At 42.7% G+C, this 18,191-nt stretch overlaps 1 protein-coding gene across 1 annotated transcript in view; it reads left to right on the forward strand.

Moving 5' to 3' along the window:
- Nucleotides 1-6,043: 6,043 nt before the first annotated feature.
- The window catches only part of EGFR (epidermal growth factor receptor), a 150,276-nt gene continuing 138,128 nt past the window's right edge, over nucleotides 6,044-18,191 (forward strand). Inside the window, exon 1 of the mRNA XM_062497770.1 lies at nucleotides 6,044-6,149. Coding sequence (XP_062353754.1) covers nucleotides 6,044-6,149 — 106 coding nt within the window. The remainder of the gene's footprint in view (nucleotides 6,150-18,191) is intronic.

Raw genomic sequence — 18,191 nt, forward strand, 5'->3', positions numbered from 1 at the left:
TTAATTGACACCAGGCTCAAGCTGTATTTGCTGCAATCATACAGAGTTGTATGATTTCTGGTTGAGTGAAGGAATATATGTACCATATTAATATCAAGGTGTAAGTCACCTCAACGAGGACATAAAGCAGGAGCTTGTTTTTGTATAGGAAACTTGTACTGTTTAGTAACAAAGGTTTTGTATATAATATACCTCATTCCATCATCCCTATGTCCTTATGTACTTACAGACTGTACTCACAGGCTGTAAAACTTACTGAGGTAAGAAATACCTAGTTTTGGTACTTGTTAAAGCTTGTGATAAACCATAGTAGTCTCTACGTGAAGTTACAAACAACAAAATGACAGATGCTTTTAAGCAGGAAGTGCATTCTCCCCCTTGAAATTATCTCCTAGATGGCAATGGAGGTGTCATATTCCCCAGGAGTTCAGCAGAGATTTTGTGAGAGGGGAAGAACAGCTATACAATGAGTAAATCTGAATCCTTCTGTCAATACAGGGTAATTATTCCTATGAAACCCCAATAATCTTGCTCAGTTTATCTTATCAATTCCCGTGTTTGTCTTCAATACTGAAAGAATTTGCCATACCTTTCTTTTGTCTCTTGTAATTACTTCAGATGCTAATCAAAATGCACAAAACTAACTTTTTCCCTGCTTTATACTGGACAAAAATTGGGGTCTTTTCAAAGAGAAGCCATAATTCATAAAATAGGTGGCCCACACTTTCTCCCATGCAATTGGTGAAATTAATCTTTGGGTGCTAAAACCCACTACAGCCACACTGGTGATTTTTTTTTGTTGCCTACTTTCATTAACGTATAAGCTAATGCTGTGAATCCCTAACAGAGTTTAAATAATTTTAAAAGTCTGTTCCTGATTTAAGAGAATTTTGCTGAAAAATTACACAGTGAAGCTGGTGACTGAGATGACAGATAAATCTAACATGGATATAAAAAAAATATAAAGAACATGTAGGAACCCTCCTGGGATAACACCTTGGTCAGTGTGTTGAAATACTGACTGTGCAATTTATTATAATTAAGGTTTAATTTCAACACTCATGTGTTTGTTGGTGTTGTCCTTTTTAAGTGCTGTTATATAAACAAACAAAAGCTAACAGAAAGACAGACAAACTGCTGGATTCTGCACCTGGGATGGAACAGCCTGGAATGTATGGAGAAGCTGATGAATAAGATGCTGGAAGGTGGTGCCATGTAAAGGGACCTGGGGATCCTGGTTGATGGCAGGTTGAATGTGAGTCAGCAGTGCCCCTGCAGCCAGGAGGACCAACCATGTCCTGGTGTTCATCAGGCACAGCATCACCAGCTGGGCAAGGGAGGAGATTCTCCTGCTCTGCTCTGCTCTGCACTGCACTGGGGAGGGCTCACTTTGAGTGCTGGGAGCAGTTTGGGGTGCCACAATATAAGAAGGATACAAAGCTATTAGAGAGTGTCCAAAGAAGGGCAACAAAGATGGTAAAAGTCCTTGAGGGGAAGTCATATGAGGAGAGGTTGAGGTCACTTGGTGTGTTCAGCCTGAAGGAGACCTCACTGCAGCTAAAACTTCCTCATGAACAGAAGGGGAGGGGCAGAGACTGATCTCTTGTCTGTCTTGACTAGTGACAAGACCTGAGAGACTGGCTTGTAGTTATGTCAGGGAAGGTTTGAGAAAAGGTTCTTCCCCCAGAGGGTGGCTGGACACTGGAACAGACTCCCCAGGGAAGCCATCATAGCCTGACAGAATTCAGCAAGTGTTTGGACAGTTTTCTCAGGCACACAGTGTAACTCTTGGGGTGTTCTGTGCAAGGTCAGGAGTCAGACTCAATGATCCTGATGAGTTCCTTCTAACTTAGTATATTCTGTGATTCTGTAAACAGTGTTAAGCAGAGAGAGAAAGATAATCTGTGTAAAAATGCATCCATTTTCATCAGGGACACTCTCTAGAAATAGCATGATCCAAGGTTTAAATAGAGTTCTTGAGTGATAACCCTAGCTCTGCCACTAATGCTCTGCCCAAGGCAAATTATTTTACATCTATAAAATGGAAATGATAGCTACTAACCTGCTTTACAGGAGATTTGCAAAGATAAATTAGTTAAAGTGTGTGCAATATTTTCAGCATGCAAAGTGCCATAAAGCTCCATGAATTTTTATCGTAGCCCTTGCTTTAAAACCTGAGTGAGGAGTCACAGAATACAAACTACAATGCAAAATACAACGTTGATAATCTCAAACAATATGCAAAGTCTGAGCATACCGGATTGTAAAACTCCACTAATTCATCTTTATTTAATTTCTTCTCTTCCAGTAAAAAAGCCTGCCCTTTAAAATCACTTTCGCAACTTGCAGAGAAGAGCAGGATTGTAACTGAGGAATGGTTGCTGATAAATTTTTTTGAGGGGCAAATGCTGACCCACTCTTGGCGCATAATGAAAAGCAACACTTCTTTTTGTTTTGGGGTTTTGTGTGTTTGTGTGTGTGTGTAAGGAAAGGATTCAGTAGCAGGGATTTTTTTTCTTACTCTTGAGAGGATTTCAAAACTCTATTCTGTTTTGAGGAAATGAGGAAGAGATAGGAGAATTAATCCTGCTTTTTTCACTACCAGGGAAATAAGTTATTCATCCTCTTACAGTTACTTCACTCAATGTAGCAAAGTAAACAGCTCAGTGGTGCAGGCAAGTGGTGGTGAGCAACTGCAGTAAAATTCTACAATCCAGAAGTATCTTCATGTGGAAGAACTACCAGATTACATGACCTTCACAGGTCAGCATGTTTATGCTTAATATACAGAGAAGAATATATACATACATACATATATATATTTATGTATATATATGCATGCATAAATACTATAAAAGAAGCAAATCAAAAGAAAGCTGAAGAGAGATGTTGCGTTTAGTATTTTCACTGTGAATTATCAATTTAAAAATTGGTGATCAAAATGTTGGCCTTTGTTCCATGACCTTTGTTCCATGCACACATGCAGCCAGTAATAAAATTTTGCAACGTGAACATTGCATGCTCTTGGTAAAATTTATGTTTGCTTCAAAGGAGTTATAAAAAAGGCAGTCACTGGGTTTGTAACCAGCTGTTTAGGGAAAATGGGAAACCATTTCAGAAGTTGCTCAGTTGTGTAAAAAAGGCCTGAAATTCCTGCCTGTGGTAAACTTCAGTCTTAGAGTTCCTTTATATGTCTTGTGACCTTGTCAAGCAGAGCACAATGCCACAAAAGTAACACATTTGTGCTCACAAAGGTGGGAGGACAGAATTTATGGTAGCTTGCTGTGCAGCCCCTTCAGCAGTACTGCACTGCCAGCAGCAGATGAGAATATCCTGTAGTGGATATCTGCAGTGTGGGAAAAAATTAAAGGGGAATTTGCCTAGTTTCCTCTTGCTCACCACGTGGGCAATGAAAGAGATGTTTAATTAGGATCAAATACTTGAATTTATGTGTATTTATGTAAGGGCAGTACGTGATGGGGAGGTGAAGCAAGTACGAAATGTTCCCTCTCAGTACAGCAGGTAGAATCACAAAAATTCTGCAAAACAAGTATTTGTTCTTCAGCATGTTAGAATGGGATTTAGACCAGTTTCTCCACAGAATTCATATGCAAAAATGTTTTCTTTTTTTCTTATGTTTAGATTTTCATTTTTCACTTTGAATCCTCTCTTCCTCTAGATTTTAAAAACCCGATTGCCTTCTACAGTGGTAGCTTGATACTCAATGTGTGTGTGTAGGGACACATTTTTGTTTATTATTTAGCTACAGAATTGATTTGAAGTTCATTTCTTGGTTGTCTGAATTGTATTTCCTTTATCATAATGTAAGCTGCAATCATTAGTGTGTGCTGAGGATGCTTTGCAAATCTTCCCTCCCTAGAAGCTGATCTCTTTTTCCTGGGTCTCTCACACTTTTAAAGATCATCCTATTTGTCAAATAAATGAAAATAAACCGTATACACATAGTGTTTATGAAGTTGCACTGTGTGAGAATCTTTGAAGCAAATTTGTATTAATACTGTATTGTAAGCTCAGGTTCTGCCCTCAGTTACAGACATGAAACCAATCATATTAATAGAGTTCCTTGGATGTTATTAATGCCTGAGTTTACTTCAAAGTACATCTTTCACATTATTTACAAAATATAATCGAACCAGAATGTCAGCTACAGCATGTGAAAGTTGCCTTGTAATTCCACTCATCTTAATAAATGATTAAAGGTATGTGGTCAGGCACTGGGCTTTGTGCTAGGATGTGTAAATGGGACAGAAGTTTTCTTTGCCTAGTTAGGACAGTAGCTAGTTAAACTGTCAGAGAAAAGGGATTTTACAGAGGAATTTGACTTGTAGGAGAAGGATGATGCATCTCTCAGAGAAACATGCATAACAGAGGAAAGTCAAGGTACACTCAGTGGCTGTTTTGCAATCTATTTTGTTCAATACCCAGTGATAGACACAGGCATTTAGCACGGAATTTCCCAAACCTCATGTCATTATTGACTTTAGTTTTGGAGTTCCCACTTAATCACAGCAGTTTTAAGTCCTCATATCCTATTGACTGTGCAACCTAAACCCTCACAAGAGCTCTATGAAGAAATTACAACCAGCGTTCAGCAAGTTTGAGTGTCGAATCATGATTTACTCGGAGAAACCCCAGCCCAGACAAGTGGCACGTCTAAGTCCTATTTACATACCTGAGTGACAAGACAGTGCTTCCTCCCACTTTCCAGAGAAACGGCCTGTTAAAAAAACATAGGAATATTTTAATGAATATTGAATAGTTTGGATTTTCCTCTTGGGGCAAGGAGCACCATACGGGTACTCTTTTGCTTAGTATCTGCGGATGTACTTGGAGCGCCTCAAGAATACTTGTGTTATTTTGTCTCCATTAAGTAACTTGCTGCGCGGACCAAGGAGCCCTTCCTCAGGGCTGGTGGGCAGGGCAATAGAAGCAGTGCGGGCAGACATGGACCCTGTTATCCGTGTGCTAAATACGCATTAAAACCGCGCTGTTTCATTCCACGCACACTCTTGGCCTTGCAAGTATTGGGAGTAAAATGACCAGAGCGAGAGCACGACAATCCGCAGAGGCCGAGTGGGCTCCGGTGATTTCGGGGGAGGGGAGAAACGAGGCCGGAACCCGGGAGATGATGCCGCCCTGAGGAGGGGACCGAACCTTCGGAGCGGCTTCGCTGCTCCCCCGTGAAACGCCTCACTTCTCCCTTGCCCGCACTCTTCTCCCTGGCGCTGCGACGGGACAGCTCTCCCTGAGGAACGGGACGGGACAGCGCTCCCTCTGCAATCCCCCCGGGACACCCGCGCTGCTGTAAACCTCTGCCCCCCTCCCGCACTCCCGGGCGGGCACACACGGGAAGGCAGAAGCTGCGTTCGGGCCACGCCGCTTTTTTGCGGGCAGCGGCGCAAATTCACGCTCATGCCTTCCGCAGCTGCCGGGTAGAAAATGCTGGGAAGTAGAAAATCCACACGTACACACCCTTCCAAGCAAGGAGAAATGACTAAACTATCTCACCCCCGGTCCCACCCCCTCTCATCCTATATTCCGGGACAGGTGGGAGGCCCCCACTTTTCCACCTAGGCGGGGAAGGCACTGCCGGTTTCTCCTCCCTATTCCTCCTTGCTCCCTCCCCATCCTCCTCCTCCTTGGCGTCCCCAGAGGGAGCCCCTGCGCTCCGCGACCGACTGGAGAGTGCAGCCGGGCTCACCCCGTCCCACAGCCGGCTCCAGCCGCTCCGCAAGCTCTTGTGCACCCGCCGCCGCCTGCAGCAGGAGGAGCAGAGGTGGGAGGAGGAGGAGAAGGGGGAGGAAGGCAGCAGCCCGCCCGCAGCGGGGCACGCACGTGTGCGCACAGACCTCGACGGCCGCCCTCCAGCATGCTGCTCGGAGCCGCGCAGGGCAGAGCGCCGGAGAGGAGCTGATCGCTGCCCCGGGAGAAGAGCAAAGCAGGAGCGGCTCCGCGGGGTCATCCGTGCGCCCGTCCCGTCCGACCCCCACCCACTCCGCCGAGGGAGCGGCGGTCCCGCAGCATGGGCGGCCGCAGCCCCCTCGCTGCCGCCGGGCCCCGCGGCGCCGCTGTCCTGGTGCTGCTGCTGGGGCGCCTCGCTTTATGCCTCGCCGTGGAAGGCAAGAAAGGTAGGGGTCTCGGGGGGCCAGGGCGCGGTGTCCCGCCGCTCTTTGCCGGCTGCGTCCCGGAGGAACAGGGAGTCGGGGCTGCGGGCGGCTGCGTGCCGCGGCCTCCCGTGGGGGGAGGCGGAGGGAAAGTCCCAACTACTTATTTCCCTAAGGAAAAAAGAAAAACAAAACTAAACAACAAACTAAAACAAAAACCCCACCCCAAAAACGGAGAAACGGTGTGAAAACCAAACTTATAGCAGCGATCACGCAGCCCTGACTTCCTGATTCTTGGCTTATTTTTTTTTGTGGGGGTGGAGGAAATAAAAGGGAATAAGCCTTGGCATATCTCATCGGTTGTGCTTTTCTCCTTTAGTGCTCCTTTTTTCTTCCCCCCGTTCCCACGTTGCCCAGCCGCTCCCCGGAGAGCGCTCCCGGCTGAGCCCGGCACAGCCGCTCCCGGTTCCCCAGCACCGTGACAGCGGGGAAGAGCCGCGGGGTTACCGTGAGCACCGCTCCGGTAACCCGCTGTCGCTCTGACCTGGACACCTCCGCTTGTCTTGTTCAAAAATAGTCATAGTAGTAATCGGAAGAAGTATATACCTGGGGAGGGGTGACTGTAAGGAAGGGAAACTTCGTGCGGGTTCTGGTTCCCCAGTTATCAGAAAGAGGGGCGATTTATCCCGACCCGACGGGAAGGAGCCGCCGTCCCGTCTCATCCCGTCCCATCCCGAGCCTCCCGGCGCTGCCCGCCCGTCCCGGCGGTGCGTGGGAACAGCACGGCGGGGCTGGGGCATGGGGCTGCCGCGGGCGCTTGGGTTTGCCTTCTCTTCCCTGGGTTTTCTTGCCTTTCTTTCCTTCCTTGGAGAAGCTGTCTCAGAGAGTGAGAAGACGTTTCTGGCCGGTCAGACCCGTCGCTTTTTCTCTGTGTGTGGTGTTTCTCTTTTGTGAGTTTGGAGAGCAGGCCCCGGCTGCTGTTCCAGCCGGAGAACAGTCCTCTTTATCTTGGAAATCTGCCAGCCAGAGGAAAAAATGCCGATTTGGGTGGTTTGGCTTTTCTTCTTTTTCCTTTCATTCTTTTTAAAGAAAACGCGGGAGAAGAGAGCTACTACTTTCTAGAAAGGCTGATTGCATGGCTTAGAGCTACTGAGTTAGAGTCTTTCGTGACTCTGGACTGTAAAGCTGCCCTGAAAGTGAGGAACACCCCATCCAAAAGAACTAGTTGCACGGCCTTTAAAAAGCAGAAAGATTCTCCTGTTCCAGAAATCAAGTTCATACCTGTTGTTGATGTAACATGGGCAGTTTTTCTTTCCTGGTTTTCTTTGTATTTATTTTTCCTCACCCTTTGAAGTAAAGTGCCTCCCACCTGCTCTGCCTGTCTTTTGAGATGCAGTCTCAGGTGCACATGACCTGTATAATATGTAAAAAGTGAGGAGAAATACCTTGTTTATAATGTTTAATTCTGTGTCTCATAAGATCAGGAGGCTGCCAGTTTTTTAAGGATTACTAAATAATCAACAGTTATGTGATAAACCCAAATGAGATTATTCTCAGGGTGTTGTGTCAGCGAGTAACTGTTCCTCTGGTAAGAGCTGGAGGCTCAGTGACAGACGTGAAGGCAGAAGGATTTCTTCAGAAAGCATTAATCAATTGATTGGGCTTTATTAGTTTCTCCTCATACTTGAAGATAAGCAAGAAAATTACTCAGAGGCACAAAATGAAGCAGCATCTGAGATCTGTGAGATATTGACTTGAAGCAACAGGTCCAGCAGGTAGCAGAGGATCTGTGTATGTTGGGGACTGCCTCCTTGGTCAAATGATAAGACCTAGCATAAGAATTCAGAGAAATCCTGAAAGGAAATTTGCTGTCATAAATACATGCAATACTCCAGCAAGTTCAAACTGCATGTGAAATGGCACTTCTTAAAATATCAACCTGATTTTTCTATTACCAAAAGGAGATGTCTCAGAAAAAGAAAGGGTGCCTGGGCAGCTGTTAGAAGAACATCAGAATCAGCCTATAAAATCAGCATAATGTTAAAATGGTAATTTAAATACAATTGTGTCTTCTCCCAAAATTGTAGGATTAATTTTCTTGAAGATGGATGAGAGAAAACTGTTTTTGTTATAACAGTGTAGTCATTAAGACACAGGAAAAAAGCATAATTTAATATATTCCAGAACCAAACAACATTGCTCAAAAGTATTCTCATCACAGGGATCAATACCCACCTCTATCTACCTGCTCTGATGTTGACCCACATTAAGCACAGTGGAACTAATCTGGATTTCCACTAATGTACCCTGGGAGGACTGCTTGGAAGTACCTGAGATAAATACCTCTGATAGCTGGCATGCCACTTATGCTGGATGGATTTGACTCGCGTCCTTTTTGTGTGCCAGTGCCCAGCGACAGTTCAGCAAATTTCTTTTTGTTGCTATATGTATTTGTTTCATATCTCTAGTTTTGATCTGTAGTGCAGCCGTTGTGGGATGGGAGCGTGCTGCTCCTTGTTGGGAGTGTGCACACAGGCGTGCGGGGCAGCTCGGGAGGTGCCGGAGTGGACTGTGGAGTCTTATAACAAGGACTAAGTTCTTTAACGGTATTGAAGTATTCATGTCCATGTGAAGTGGAAAAAACCTTTGTCTAATATCCCGTGCAGTGCTTATGTGTGAGCTGTGTGTGTACTTATATTGAGTATTGCTGCCCTTTACATTGTCTTGTAGTTTCTGCATTGTGTCTTATTCCACGCTTACTTGTGATAGATGTGTACAAGTAGACGAGTCTTTGTGGACTGTGCAGAGCTTGATCCAGTTACATGCAAGCATGAAGTGCCTTTTTAGATGCACTCCAGGGTAACCTGGCTGCTGGAGATCTGGCTGGAGAAGCCTGTGAGTTGTGCCTGCTATGGGGGATTCCCAGGAGCAGAGGGCTGCCACACATCTACAGCTCGGCTGAGGAATCAGCAATATTCTACCAGGTGATGAATGTCTCATACTCCTATTAAAGTCCTGGGAGAGCTGCTACACTATTCTCTCATTCCTGTGTTTGTATTACCACTGACACAAGCAGAATTTTCTATGTGGACAGGACCTAGTATGTTTGTGTAGGTATTTATTAATGTGGGTTTTTGTCTCTGCAACCATTTATTATTTTCTATTCTTCTTGGTAAATGATCAAACTTTTTTGGATTTGGAAACTAAAATAAATCTGTGAAGTCTTGATGGTAAATACAGTTAGGGAAATAGAAACTTAGATACTGGTATGGCCCAATTTGGTGAGATAATAGAAATAAATAGTGTTGAGTGTAGAGCTGTTTTACTCCAGTGCCTCAGTGTGTGAATGCTTAAGAACAAAAACCAAAACTCATGCAGTGAAGAGAAGGTAAAATGCTAGCAGTCATCACCTTAATTCAGGCAATGTACAAAGTACAGTGACTATATGCAAAATTTTACAAGGGAGATTGGCCTCTCAGCAAAGTTTTGTGTATGGTGACCAAACTAGATGCTGAAGTGCTGCTAAATACAAATATGTTATTTCTTTCAAGAAATCAAAGAGTATATCAAGAGTGTATTAAGAAATTTGTAGATTAATAGAATATCAAGATCAATGCCCTGGAGACTTTATAATCAGAGTAGTCCGTTGTAATTTATTTGTTAATTTATAAAGAGAGACTCTTGGGGAGTGTCATACAATGCCATTATGGTCCTCAGGGTTGACTTTTGCATTTATGCATCCATGTATCACTGAAATCACTGGGATATGCTAACTTTAGCAGCAAGATACCTGACTAGCCAAACCAGTTCCTTCAGAAAGTGTCCTTATCTTCCTTGAGCACAAACTGCCTTTGCTTAATAGCTCTTCAGAAACAAGCCTAGTGGAAGGTTTACTTCATTTTTGGGAGGATGACAATACCTTCATGGAATGGTTTTGCATAGAAACTGTTGATGTTGCTACTAACTTGCTCTAGTCCAGGTTTCAGTAATATGTGTGCATCACAGTACAGTCATACTGTGTATGTGAGTGGATTATCCCAAAAAGAGCTGATACTCAAAATTGGTGTCAACATGTTATGTTACAAGCACTGGCATTTACAGGTATGAGAACTTGTGTTAAATCTCATGTTAGGCTTGGATCTGTATTGCAAAGGGGTTTTTGTAACATGAATTTGACTTGTAGAACTTCTATTTGAGTGAACTAGAAATGGCTGTACTCACAAAAGCATCTTCTGGCTGTTGTATATTAGGAGCCTTCCTGGAGTGACTTGGCTGACAAACCTTTATAAATCTTGACTAGTCAAAATCTGTAAAAATATTACGTGTTAGATAGAATAATTGTAATTTTGGAATTGTGTGAATTGCATTAGGCATCTTCTAACTGTGTTTATAATTTCCCAAACCGTTATTCTGCTGTACTGCTCTCCTTGAACACCTACTAGTGGAAAATAGACTTCTGTCAGTCAGGCACAAGAATCTGGCACAAGAATCAGATTCAAGTTGGCTGGGAAATCACTAGCTTTATCAGAAAGTTATTAGGAAATGCAGCAGAGCTGTTATTTGCATCTCAGTGGAAGATCATTCTCACTTTTTGATTCCTGCATTTGCTTTGTGGCAGTTGTTGGAGGTGTGTAGCCTGCGATGAACACTCGAGCAGCAGCTTCTGTGGTGACAGAGATAGTTGCCTGTCTGGGATAGTTGCCTGTCTCACACTCACCTCGAGGTTAGCTTGAGCAACACATCTTGCTCTAATTGCAGAACTTTCCTCTCTGGGTCCTGAGCAGTGCTTCACCCAGCACCTGAGATAGGGACCATTCCTGGGAGCTGTGTGACGCTGAGCTCTATGGCAGGGGGAACAGTATAATAACAAGGGGCCCTCACCACTGGGATGCACCCTTCAAACAAGGCTTCTGCAATGTCACATGCCTCTGGCGATGAGGGTGCTGTGAGAGCTGTGTTGGATGTGACTCATCAGAACTCCTCTGTTCCTGAGGACCGCTTCTGCTCATACCTCTCTGCTTTAGAGAGCTCATGAAATGCATGAGGACATGGAGGGCCTGCACTATGGGATTATCAGCATTGTGTATGTGTTGGTAGAAAATGTTCAGGTGAATTATGCTTTTCAGTGTGGAAATCCACTGCTTTATTTTTTGTGCGGACTTTGACAGTCCTTGTTCAGCTCAATACAGTACACACTGATCCTATTAAGTACACATGGATTTGACCTTTTCCTGTGCCCCTTCTTCCAGGAACACTGTTAGTAGGTGCAGTATGAGACCTAGTGGTGTTTCAGTCCATTCTGGTCATGTTACTTCTTGTCTTCCAACCATGGCAAATGGAATTGTAATGCTTCCTTTTTTATGGCTGAATTCTGCTGATCTAACACTATTGAGTAATAGCGTATTTTTTTAATTTTAGAAATAGTTACAGAACATTTGGCATTAGTATGTGCAGAATTAATTCTTAAAGGAAATGTGAAAAAAATAAAATATGTACTCCTCTGTACAGAGAAGTTGGACCAAAATAAATGTGTATTTCTGCTGAAGCAAGATGGTTATTTATTAGTAACTGTGACACGACTTTTTAATTTGTCTCATAGGGTGAATGTGTAGGTGTGGGTATTGTGCTTTCTGTGCTTAATGTTATTGAGAATTGCTCAAAGGAAGAAACATGACAAACCTACCTGTGAGACTGTGTGCTTAAAGAGGAAATCTTTCTGATGTCCAGAGCGAAAAGATGTGGCCATTGAGCTAGCAAGTGCTTTTAAAAGTTATTTTTTAACAAAGAGAAGGCACAGTTAGGAGAGAGACATGCTGGATTTATGCATCCTGCAAGGATGTGTGAGTTTTTGTTTGGAAGCTTCAATGCAAAGTATGTTTTGCCTGTTGACATATCCGTGCAAGGCAGATGCAGGGATTCTCCTTCTGCCAGTGTTCCTTCATCTGCCCAGCGCATCTGCTTACATGAAAGTAAACATCTACGTGTTCACATGCATGTTCTACTAACAGAGTGCTTTGAATCACAGGTGGCTTTTGTTTGTCTCAGTGGTTGAAGAGGAAATAAAGACCTCGGAAAAAAAAAGGCTGATTTCCACTCATACTGAAACAAGTATGTCAAGGGTGGTTTTAGTGAAGTGAAAAGAATAATAGCAACAAAACTCCAAGAAAAAAAGCCCTGTTTCAATGTAATCTGGAGTATCAAATTTGACTTGAGATGATTTCTTTTCAAGTTGGGTAAAAAGCAAAATGAAATGTTGCCTGAAATGAAAATTTGCAGGTATATGTTGAAAGTACCAGAATACCACTTGATTTTCTTATACCTCCCTCCCACTTAGTTTTTTGACCAAGGCGTGTTTGCTGAGCTTGGCTCAAAAAATTAAGATTTTGGGAGTGGGGTAAACTATATTTGTATACACATTAATAGCTCTCTGATCTCTGTGAACGCTGAGATAAATGAAGTCTAAAATGCTTGTGATCACTTTTTTCTATTTTCATAAATTGAAATAATGAAATAGTAAAAATAATGGAATAGGGATACATAAATATGTTTAAATTAAAAGAAGCTTGGTATTCATTACCTCTCTGGCCTCCACATTTTTGACACCTTCACCCATACATTGCTGAGCTCCAGAGGAGGAACCCGGGCTTTGCAGGCTGCTTACTGGAGGTGCAGGAGCAGGCAGGTCAGGGTTCTGGGCAGGCAGGGTGAAACTGCCAAGCAGTAGCAATGGCCCAAGAGCCAGCAACGCTTCTGTGTGGGTTAAAACCCTTACTGTCTAGTGGTTACCTCTCCCTGGTTGCTTTACCTTGCAAAGGTGCTCTGTGAAAGGTGGGTAGCCTCCCCGGGAATATCCTCCAGCTCCTTGGAAAGGTGGGAGATTTGCCAGCCCTCTCCGTTCCAAACTGAAAAACTGTAAGTATTCAGGACCAGCAAAGGCAGTTGTGCCAGAACCACTCTGCCAGGGTAGATGGCTCCTTCCTGGGTGCAGAGACCACTGGGGTTGGATGAGTCGGCAGAGACCGTGCCAGACAGGATGTTTTCTGGGTAAGAGGTGGAAGGAAGGACAAGAGGATATAAACCAGCTGTCTTGATGACAGGATAGCAGCATTTTAGCTCTGGCTTTTATAAGAAGAAAATTATCACTTTGTGGGAAAAGGGTTTGTATGTTTGGTAATCAGGACATGGTGGCATAATCCCTTCCTTCCCATCACCAGATTCTGCAGTAAATATGAAGATAGCCAAGAAAACCCCGGAAATCAGCCAGTCTTGGCAGTGGGGCACTGCAAGCTCGCACAGCACTTTTCCTAGATAGGGGAAAGTATTGTTTTACCTATCATGATTCAAGGGATCGAAGCCACAGAGACTTTGAATGTTTGCTTGAGGCAATTCATCTAGCCACTGACAAAGTTGCCTGCTAGTGTTTTGGCCTCTCACCCCATGCCCAAGCCTGTGATAAACACTGCCTGGAGTTGAAGGTAACCAACATCCTACTTGGGGCTTATTCACAAGCTTTGAAAAACTCTCATGTGCAGCGTAATTCCTTGCCTTTCCTGAAGGCCCTTCTGTGTGCCCTTCCCTGGGGACATGTCCCTTGCTGGAGGCTGGCCGGAGCCTGGGATGAGGTGACCTGTGGTGGCATGCATCTGGCTTGGCTCCTGGTGGCTGAGGCATGCTCACTCCCTGCCTGAGGTAGGGCTCAGCATACCTGGTCCCTTGCTCCACCACCCTGGGGAAACCCTGGCACCTACTGAAATAACAGCAGTGTGAGACAGGAGCTGCAAATCAAGGCTGGGTGTAAGCATATGTAAAGTCCGAATTGTTTCCTAAATTATGCTTCCTATGTAGCTGCACCATAGTTATGATGGCAGTTTTCCCATTTGTAAGGCCTAACTTAAAAACCCTTAAAATCAACCAACCAACCAACCACCCCAAACAAAAAGAATTGTAGTAGCTTCTGTCTGGGGCTATGTATTCTCTCCCCCTCACCCATTAAGATCTGAGACATATATGCAATTCTGAAAGTTGAGTTTGATTCACATCTGAGGCAGTGGATGTTTCTTCTTGAGAGGTACTTCAATTCTGCAAAGTGAAGTTATGGCTGCATGTGTAGTTCCTTATTACTAAGCAATTATTTGATCTTGAAAATACCAATGTTTCAATTGCATTATTAATTCATTACATTGGAATTATTTTTTTTAATTAAGTTCACAATGTTTTTGTAGAACAATGATGTTTTCTCAAGTTCACTCAGGAGGTAAGACTAAATCAGGAGGCAGGGCTCAAGGAAGAAGCTTGTTTTAGCAGTTGGGTCAGTTATTTCAACAATGCCTTTAGCAAAGAAGTAAGAGGCTGTTTGCACAAATCAGTAACTAGTTCCCATGATTCAGATTGAATCATGTAGTTCAAGTCATTTGAATAAATATATGACTTCTAGTAAGTGAGACAACCTCTGCAATTAGGATGGCATGCTGCATATTTCATGTTATTTATTATGTGGTTTTCAATAGATATGATTAAGCTGGTTTACACTTGGAATGCTAGGTAGCATTTCAACACAAGCCACTTAACCAGAGCACACATTAAAATGAGATGCACATTTGTTTTGCACAGGTGACGTTGTGGTATGTCTTCTACACCTATATTTTCTTGTGAATTTTCTGCAAACTGTTAAGTATCAGGAAAAAAAGTCACCTGTCCAAGGACATCTCCATTTTCTGTAATTGTAGCGGGCAATTCTCAAGCAGGTCTTTCTAAATATTTACAGTTGCTGCAGTCTTAACTTTCCTTCATGTCTTACTTGGCCATCAGCTCCCATGGATGTGCATAACCAGAGGTGCAGCAAACTGCTTTTCTCAGAGGTGTTTGTGGATTACACACTGTCCCTGGTGTTTCCAAGGGGATGCGTTGCATGGGTCACCTGCAACTACTGCTCTTGTGTTTGGACTTGGGATGAGAGCATTGCAATCTGATGTAGAAGACAAGGAAGAAAAGATCTGAGTGTCCTTTTCTTCCTAATGTTATTTTGTAATTTGTTTTAATTTTAAGTAGCTATATTATGAAACTGAAAAATCCCAGGTGGTTTTGGTGTTGTGAAAATAGTATTTTAAAAACATGTATGTTTTTAAAAACATACCTGTTTGTGTCATACCTGTTTGTGTCATGTACAAAACAATGCTAATTTCAGAAAATATTCCCTACTACCAAAGGCAATATGATACGGAGAATAGGTAAGATTTGGGGCCTACTGGCCAAGTGATCATGTGCTTTATTCAGGATAAAATTTTGCAATCTGTTTCTTTCCAACTTTTTCAGTTAATATAACATGAAAGGTGCATTAAACAGAAGGGACACCTATTTGATAAGAAGACTTTCACAATAATGAAGATAACAGATTTTCAGTGCCAGATAAAAAAACCCTTTTGCATATGTGATCACCATTTCTTCTGAGAGTGGAAACTACAGTTCTCCTACCTGAAGGCATTGGTGAATTTTACACAAACTTTAGAATCTGGGAGAGAAAGAAAACCTTCTTCATTTCCTTTAATCATTGGGAAGGGGCAGCTGTGATATGAGCAGATATGACTAATGTTTGACAAATTTGTTTCTCATGTGTTAAATCTCAAGGTTCACAGGTCATCTACTGGGCACATGATGACAAGGAAATTTTCTCCCACAAAAATGTGGGGGAGGCATCCTCAAGTCTGAGCGACTGGTTGGCATGATGTTTTGGAAACTGCTGAATAGCAAGGGCCTTTAGTGAAAATCTTAAGTTACAGAAGTGGAGTGGCTTTTCTTCTCCATTTTTATTGCAACCTATTTCTCATGAATGGAATTTTGACATTCTCACTTCTTGAACAGGATTCAGTTTGTTAGACTGTTCTTCAGACTATTTCAACACCAAGTACATGCCTTTTTTTTTCCATTAAAAACAAACAGAAAACCCCAAGTGAAAAACCAATTAAACCAGAACAAAACAAACCATTTTTTTGGAAGCAGAAGTGTTAGTTGGCAGAATCTTGACTCTGGAAGTTGATTTGTCACAGCTGGACCATAATTGAAGCTGTGAGGTTTCCACATGAACATGGGTTTTGCACCGCAGAGCAGTGTGTGCAACATGAGGCCCTTGGCTTTTGAGGAGAGCTGGGAAATGGTGGAAGTGTGGCTGTGACCTCTCTCTTTAGTCAGGCTCTGAAAACACTCTTAAAATAAACAAGGTGTTGAAAAACCAGTAGTAACAGTCACATCTCCCCTCCATCAGGTACTGATCCAGGTCTCTCCTAATGGAGACATGTGGTAATGTGAACAGAAGATGAATTGTGCCCAGCAAGAGAATTTTTTCCACCTCAGGTTCCGTATTTGAAATTTTGACTGGTATCAGAATGCCGAGACTGTCCTTAGTGAGACACAATGATCAGCAGGGCACTGGTTGCCTGTACAAATGGACCATTTGGTGTTTGCTTTCTAAAGAATAAAGCCCTTTCTAACTGGTCCTTGTGTACCCAAACATGTTGGAGATGGACCAGAGGCTTCTGTTCAGAGTTCCACTCATGTAGCAGAGGAAGGTCAACATGAGAATTGGTGTCTGTGCAGCAGACTGAGTGAGATGATTGCAAGGTGGTATCAGCTCCACACTTCGCCTTTATTGCCATGTTTGAAACATCTGGGTAGATCTTAATGCCATTATCACTACCCCCAAATTAACAGCAGAAGTTCAGTCTTTGAGAGTAGGAGCACTGACAAGTATTTCACAGGATGTAAGAAGAATATATGCCTTGTGTTCAGCTTCCACCTGCCTGTAAGAATAAGTGATTGAGTTGCACCATTTTTAACTTGGTGTAGAAGTAATTTGCAGTTCCTAATTTGACATCTTGCAGAGGTGAAGTCAAAATTTGAGCACCTTCAGTTATCTGGTAGGTTCTCATTATTTCTTAAAACATTTGTTTTAAGATATGTGCCCAGTTAGTGGAGGAGTTTGATATTTGTTTTCTATTTTGAATTTGAAAGGATGACCACAGCAATGCTCTCTTATTTCCATCTGGTCTACAAAAAGTAATTAGGTGTTGAACAATGGTATTGTAGTCTGTTTCCTACCTAATAAGCCCTTCAAGGTGTTCTTGTTAATGATTTTATTATTTCAGATCTGCTCTTGTTCTTGCTTTTCCACCTTAATGAGGCAGATCCCCTAGGCAGCATCAGTTTATCACAGTTGTCTATGGGAAATGAACTAATCCAGCACCAAGGAAGTTTGTGTTCAGCAGTGTGTAAGATGCTCCCATCAGTATGTGCAGATAATTCTCACTGACACATGAAAGACTTTGCATGTTGCAAAAAAGGAGCAGACCCTTTTTCTAAATGAGGGTCATCTTGATCTGAATAGCAGTAGTCTGGTTTGCATCAATGAGCACATGTTATTCAGCGAATTAAGAGTAAAAATAGCTAATTAACACCTTCTCTATTTCTTTTCTGTCTGGTCATTAGTTAATAGGAGCCAAATTAATTACTGACAGCATAGGGCATGGAAAGGTGTCAATGACAATCTCGAGTAAAGAACTGAATCCTTTGATGTTCTGGAGAGAAGTATTACCTTTTATATTGTATTGCCTGTATCATGTAATTTAATACAGGTATGCTAACATCTGTGTTTTGTATTTCAACTTATGAAGAGAAAATCTGAATTGACTGTTAGAATTTTAAAGAAGGTCTATTTTATCCTGTTTAGTATGGTATCTATTGGATCTTATCTGTGGACTAAAATACAGTTTGAAAGACTTAGATTATTTCAGAAATAGCAAACATATGATTTCTAAGCAAACAGACTGATTATAATAGAGAGGATTAGAAAACAGATTGTTGTGGGCCATCACTGTACTACTGAGAGAGATGATATCGTACTGGTAATTGCATTGTTGGGCTTAATGGCCCATAAACTCTGATAGAAGCTTTTGTAAAATTGTCAACAATAATTCCATCCATTGTTAGGTTGCCAGTGAACGTCTTCAGGTCCTGGAATAAATTGCTACCATCAATTGTGTTTATGCAATTTCATTAAATAAGGCTTTCACTCTG

This window comes from Cinclus cinclus, chromosome 1 (genome assembly GCF_963662255.1).
Source record: "Cinclus cinclus chromosome 1, bCinCin1.1, whole genome shotgun sequence".
NCBI lineage: Eukaryota > Metazoa > Chordata > Aves > Passeriformes > Cinclidae > Cinclus > Cinclus cinclus.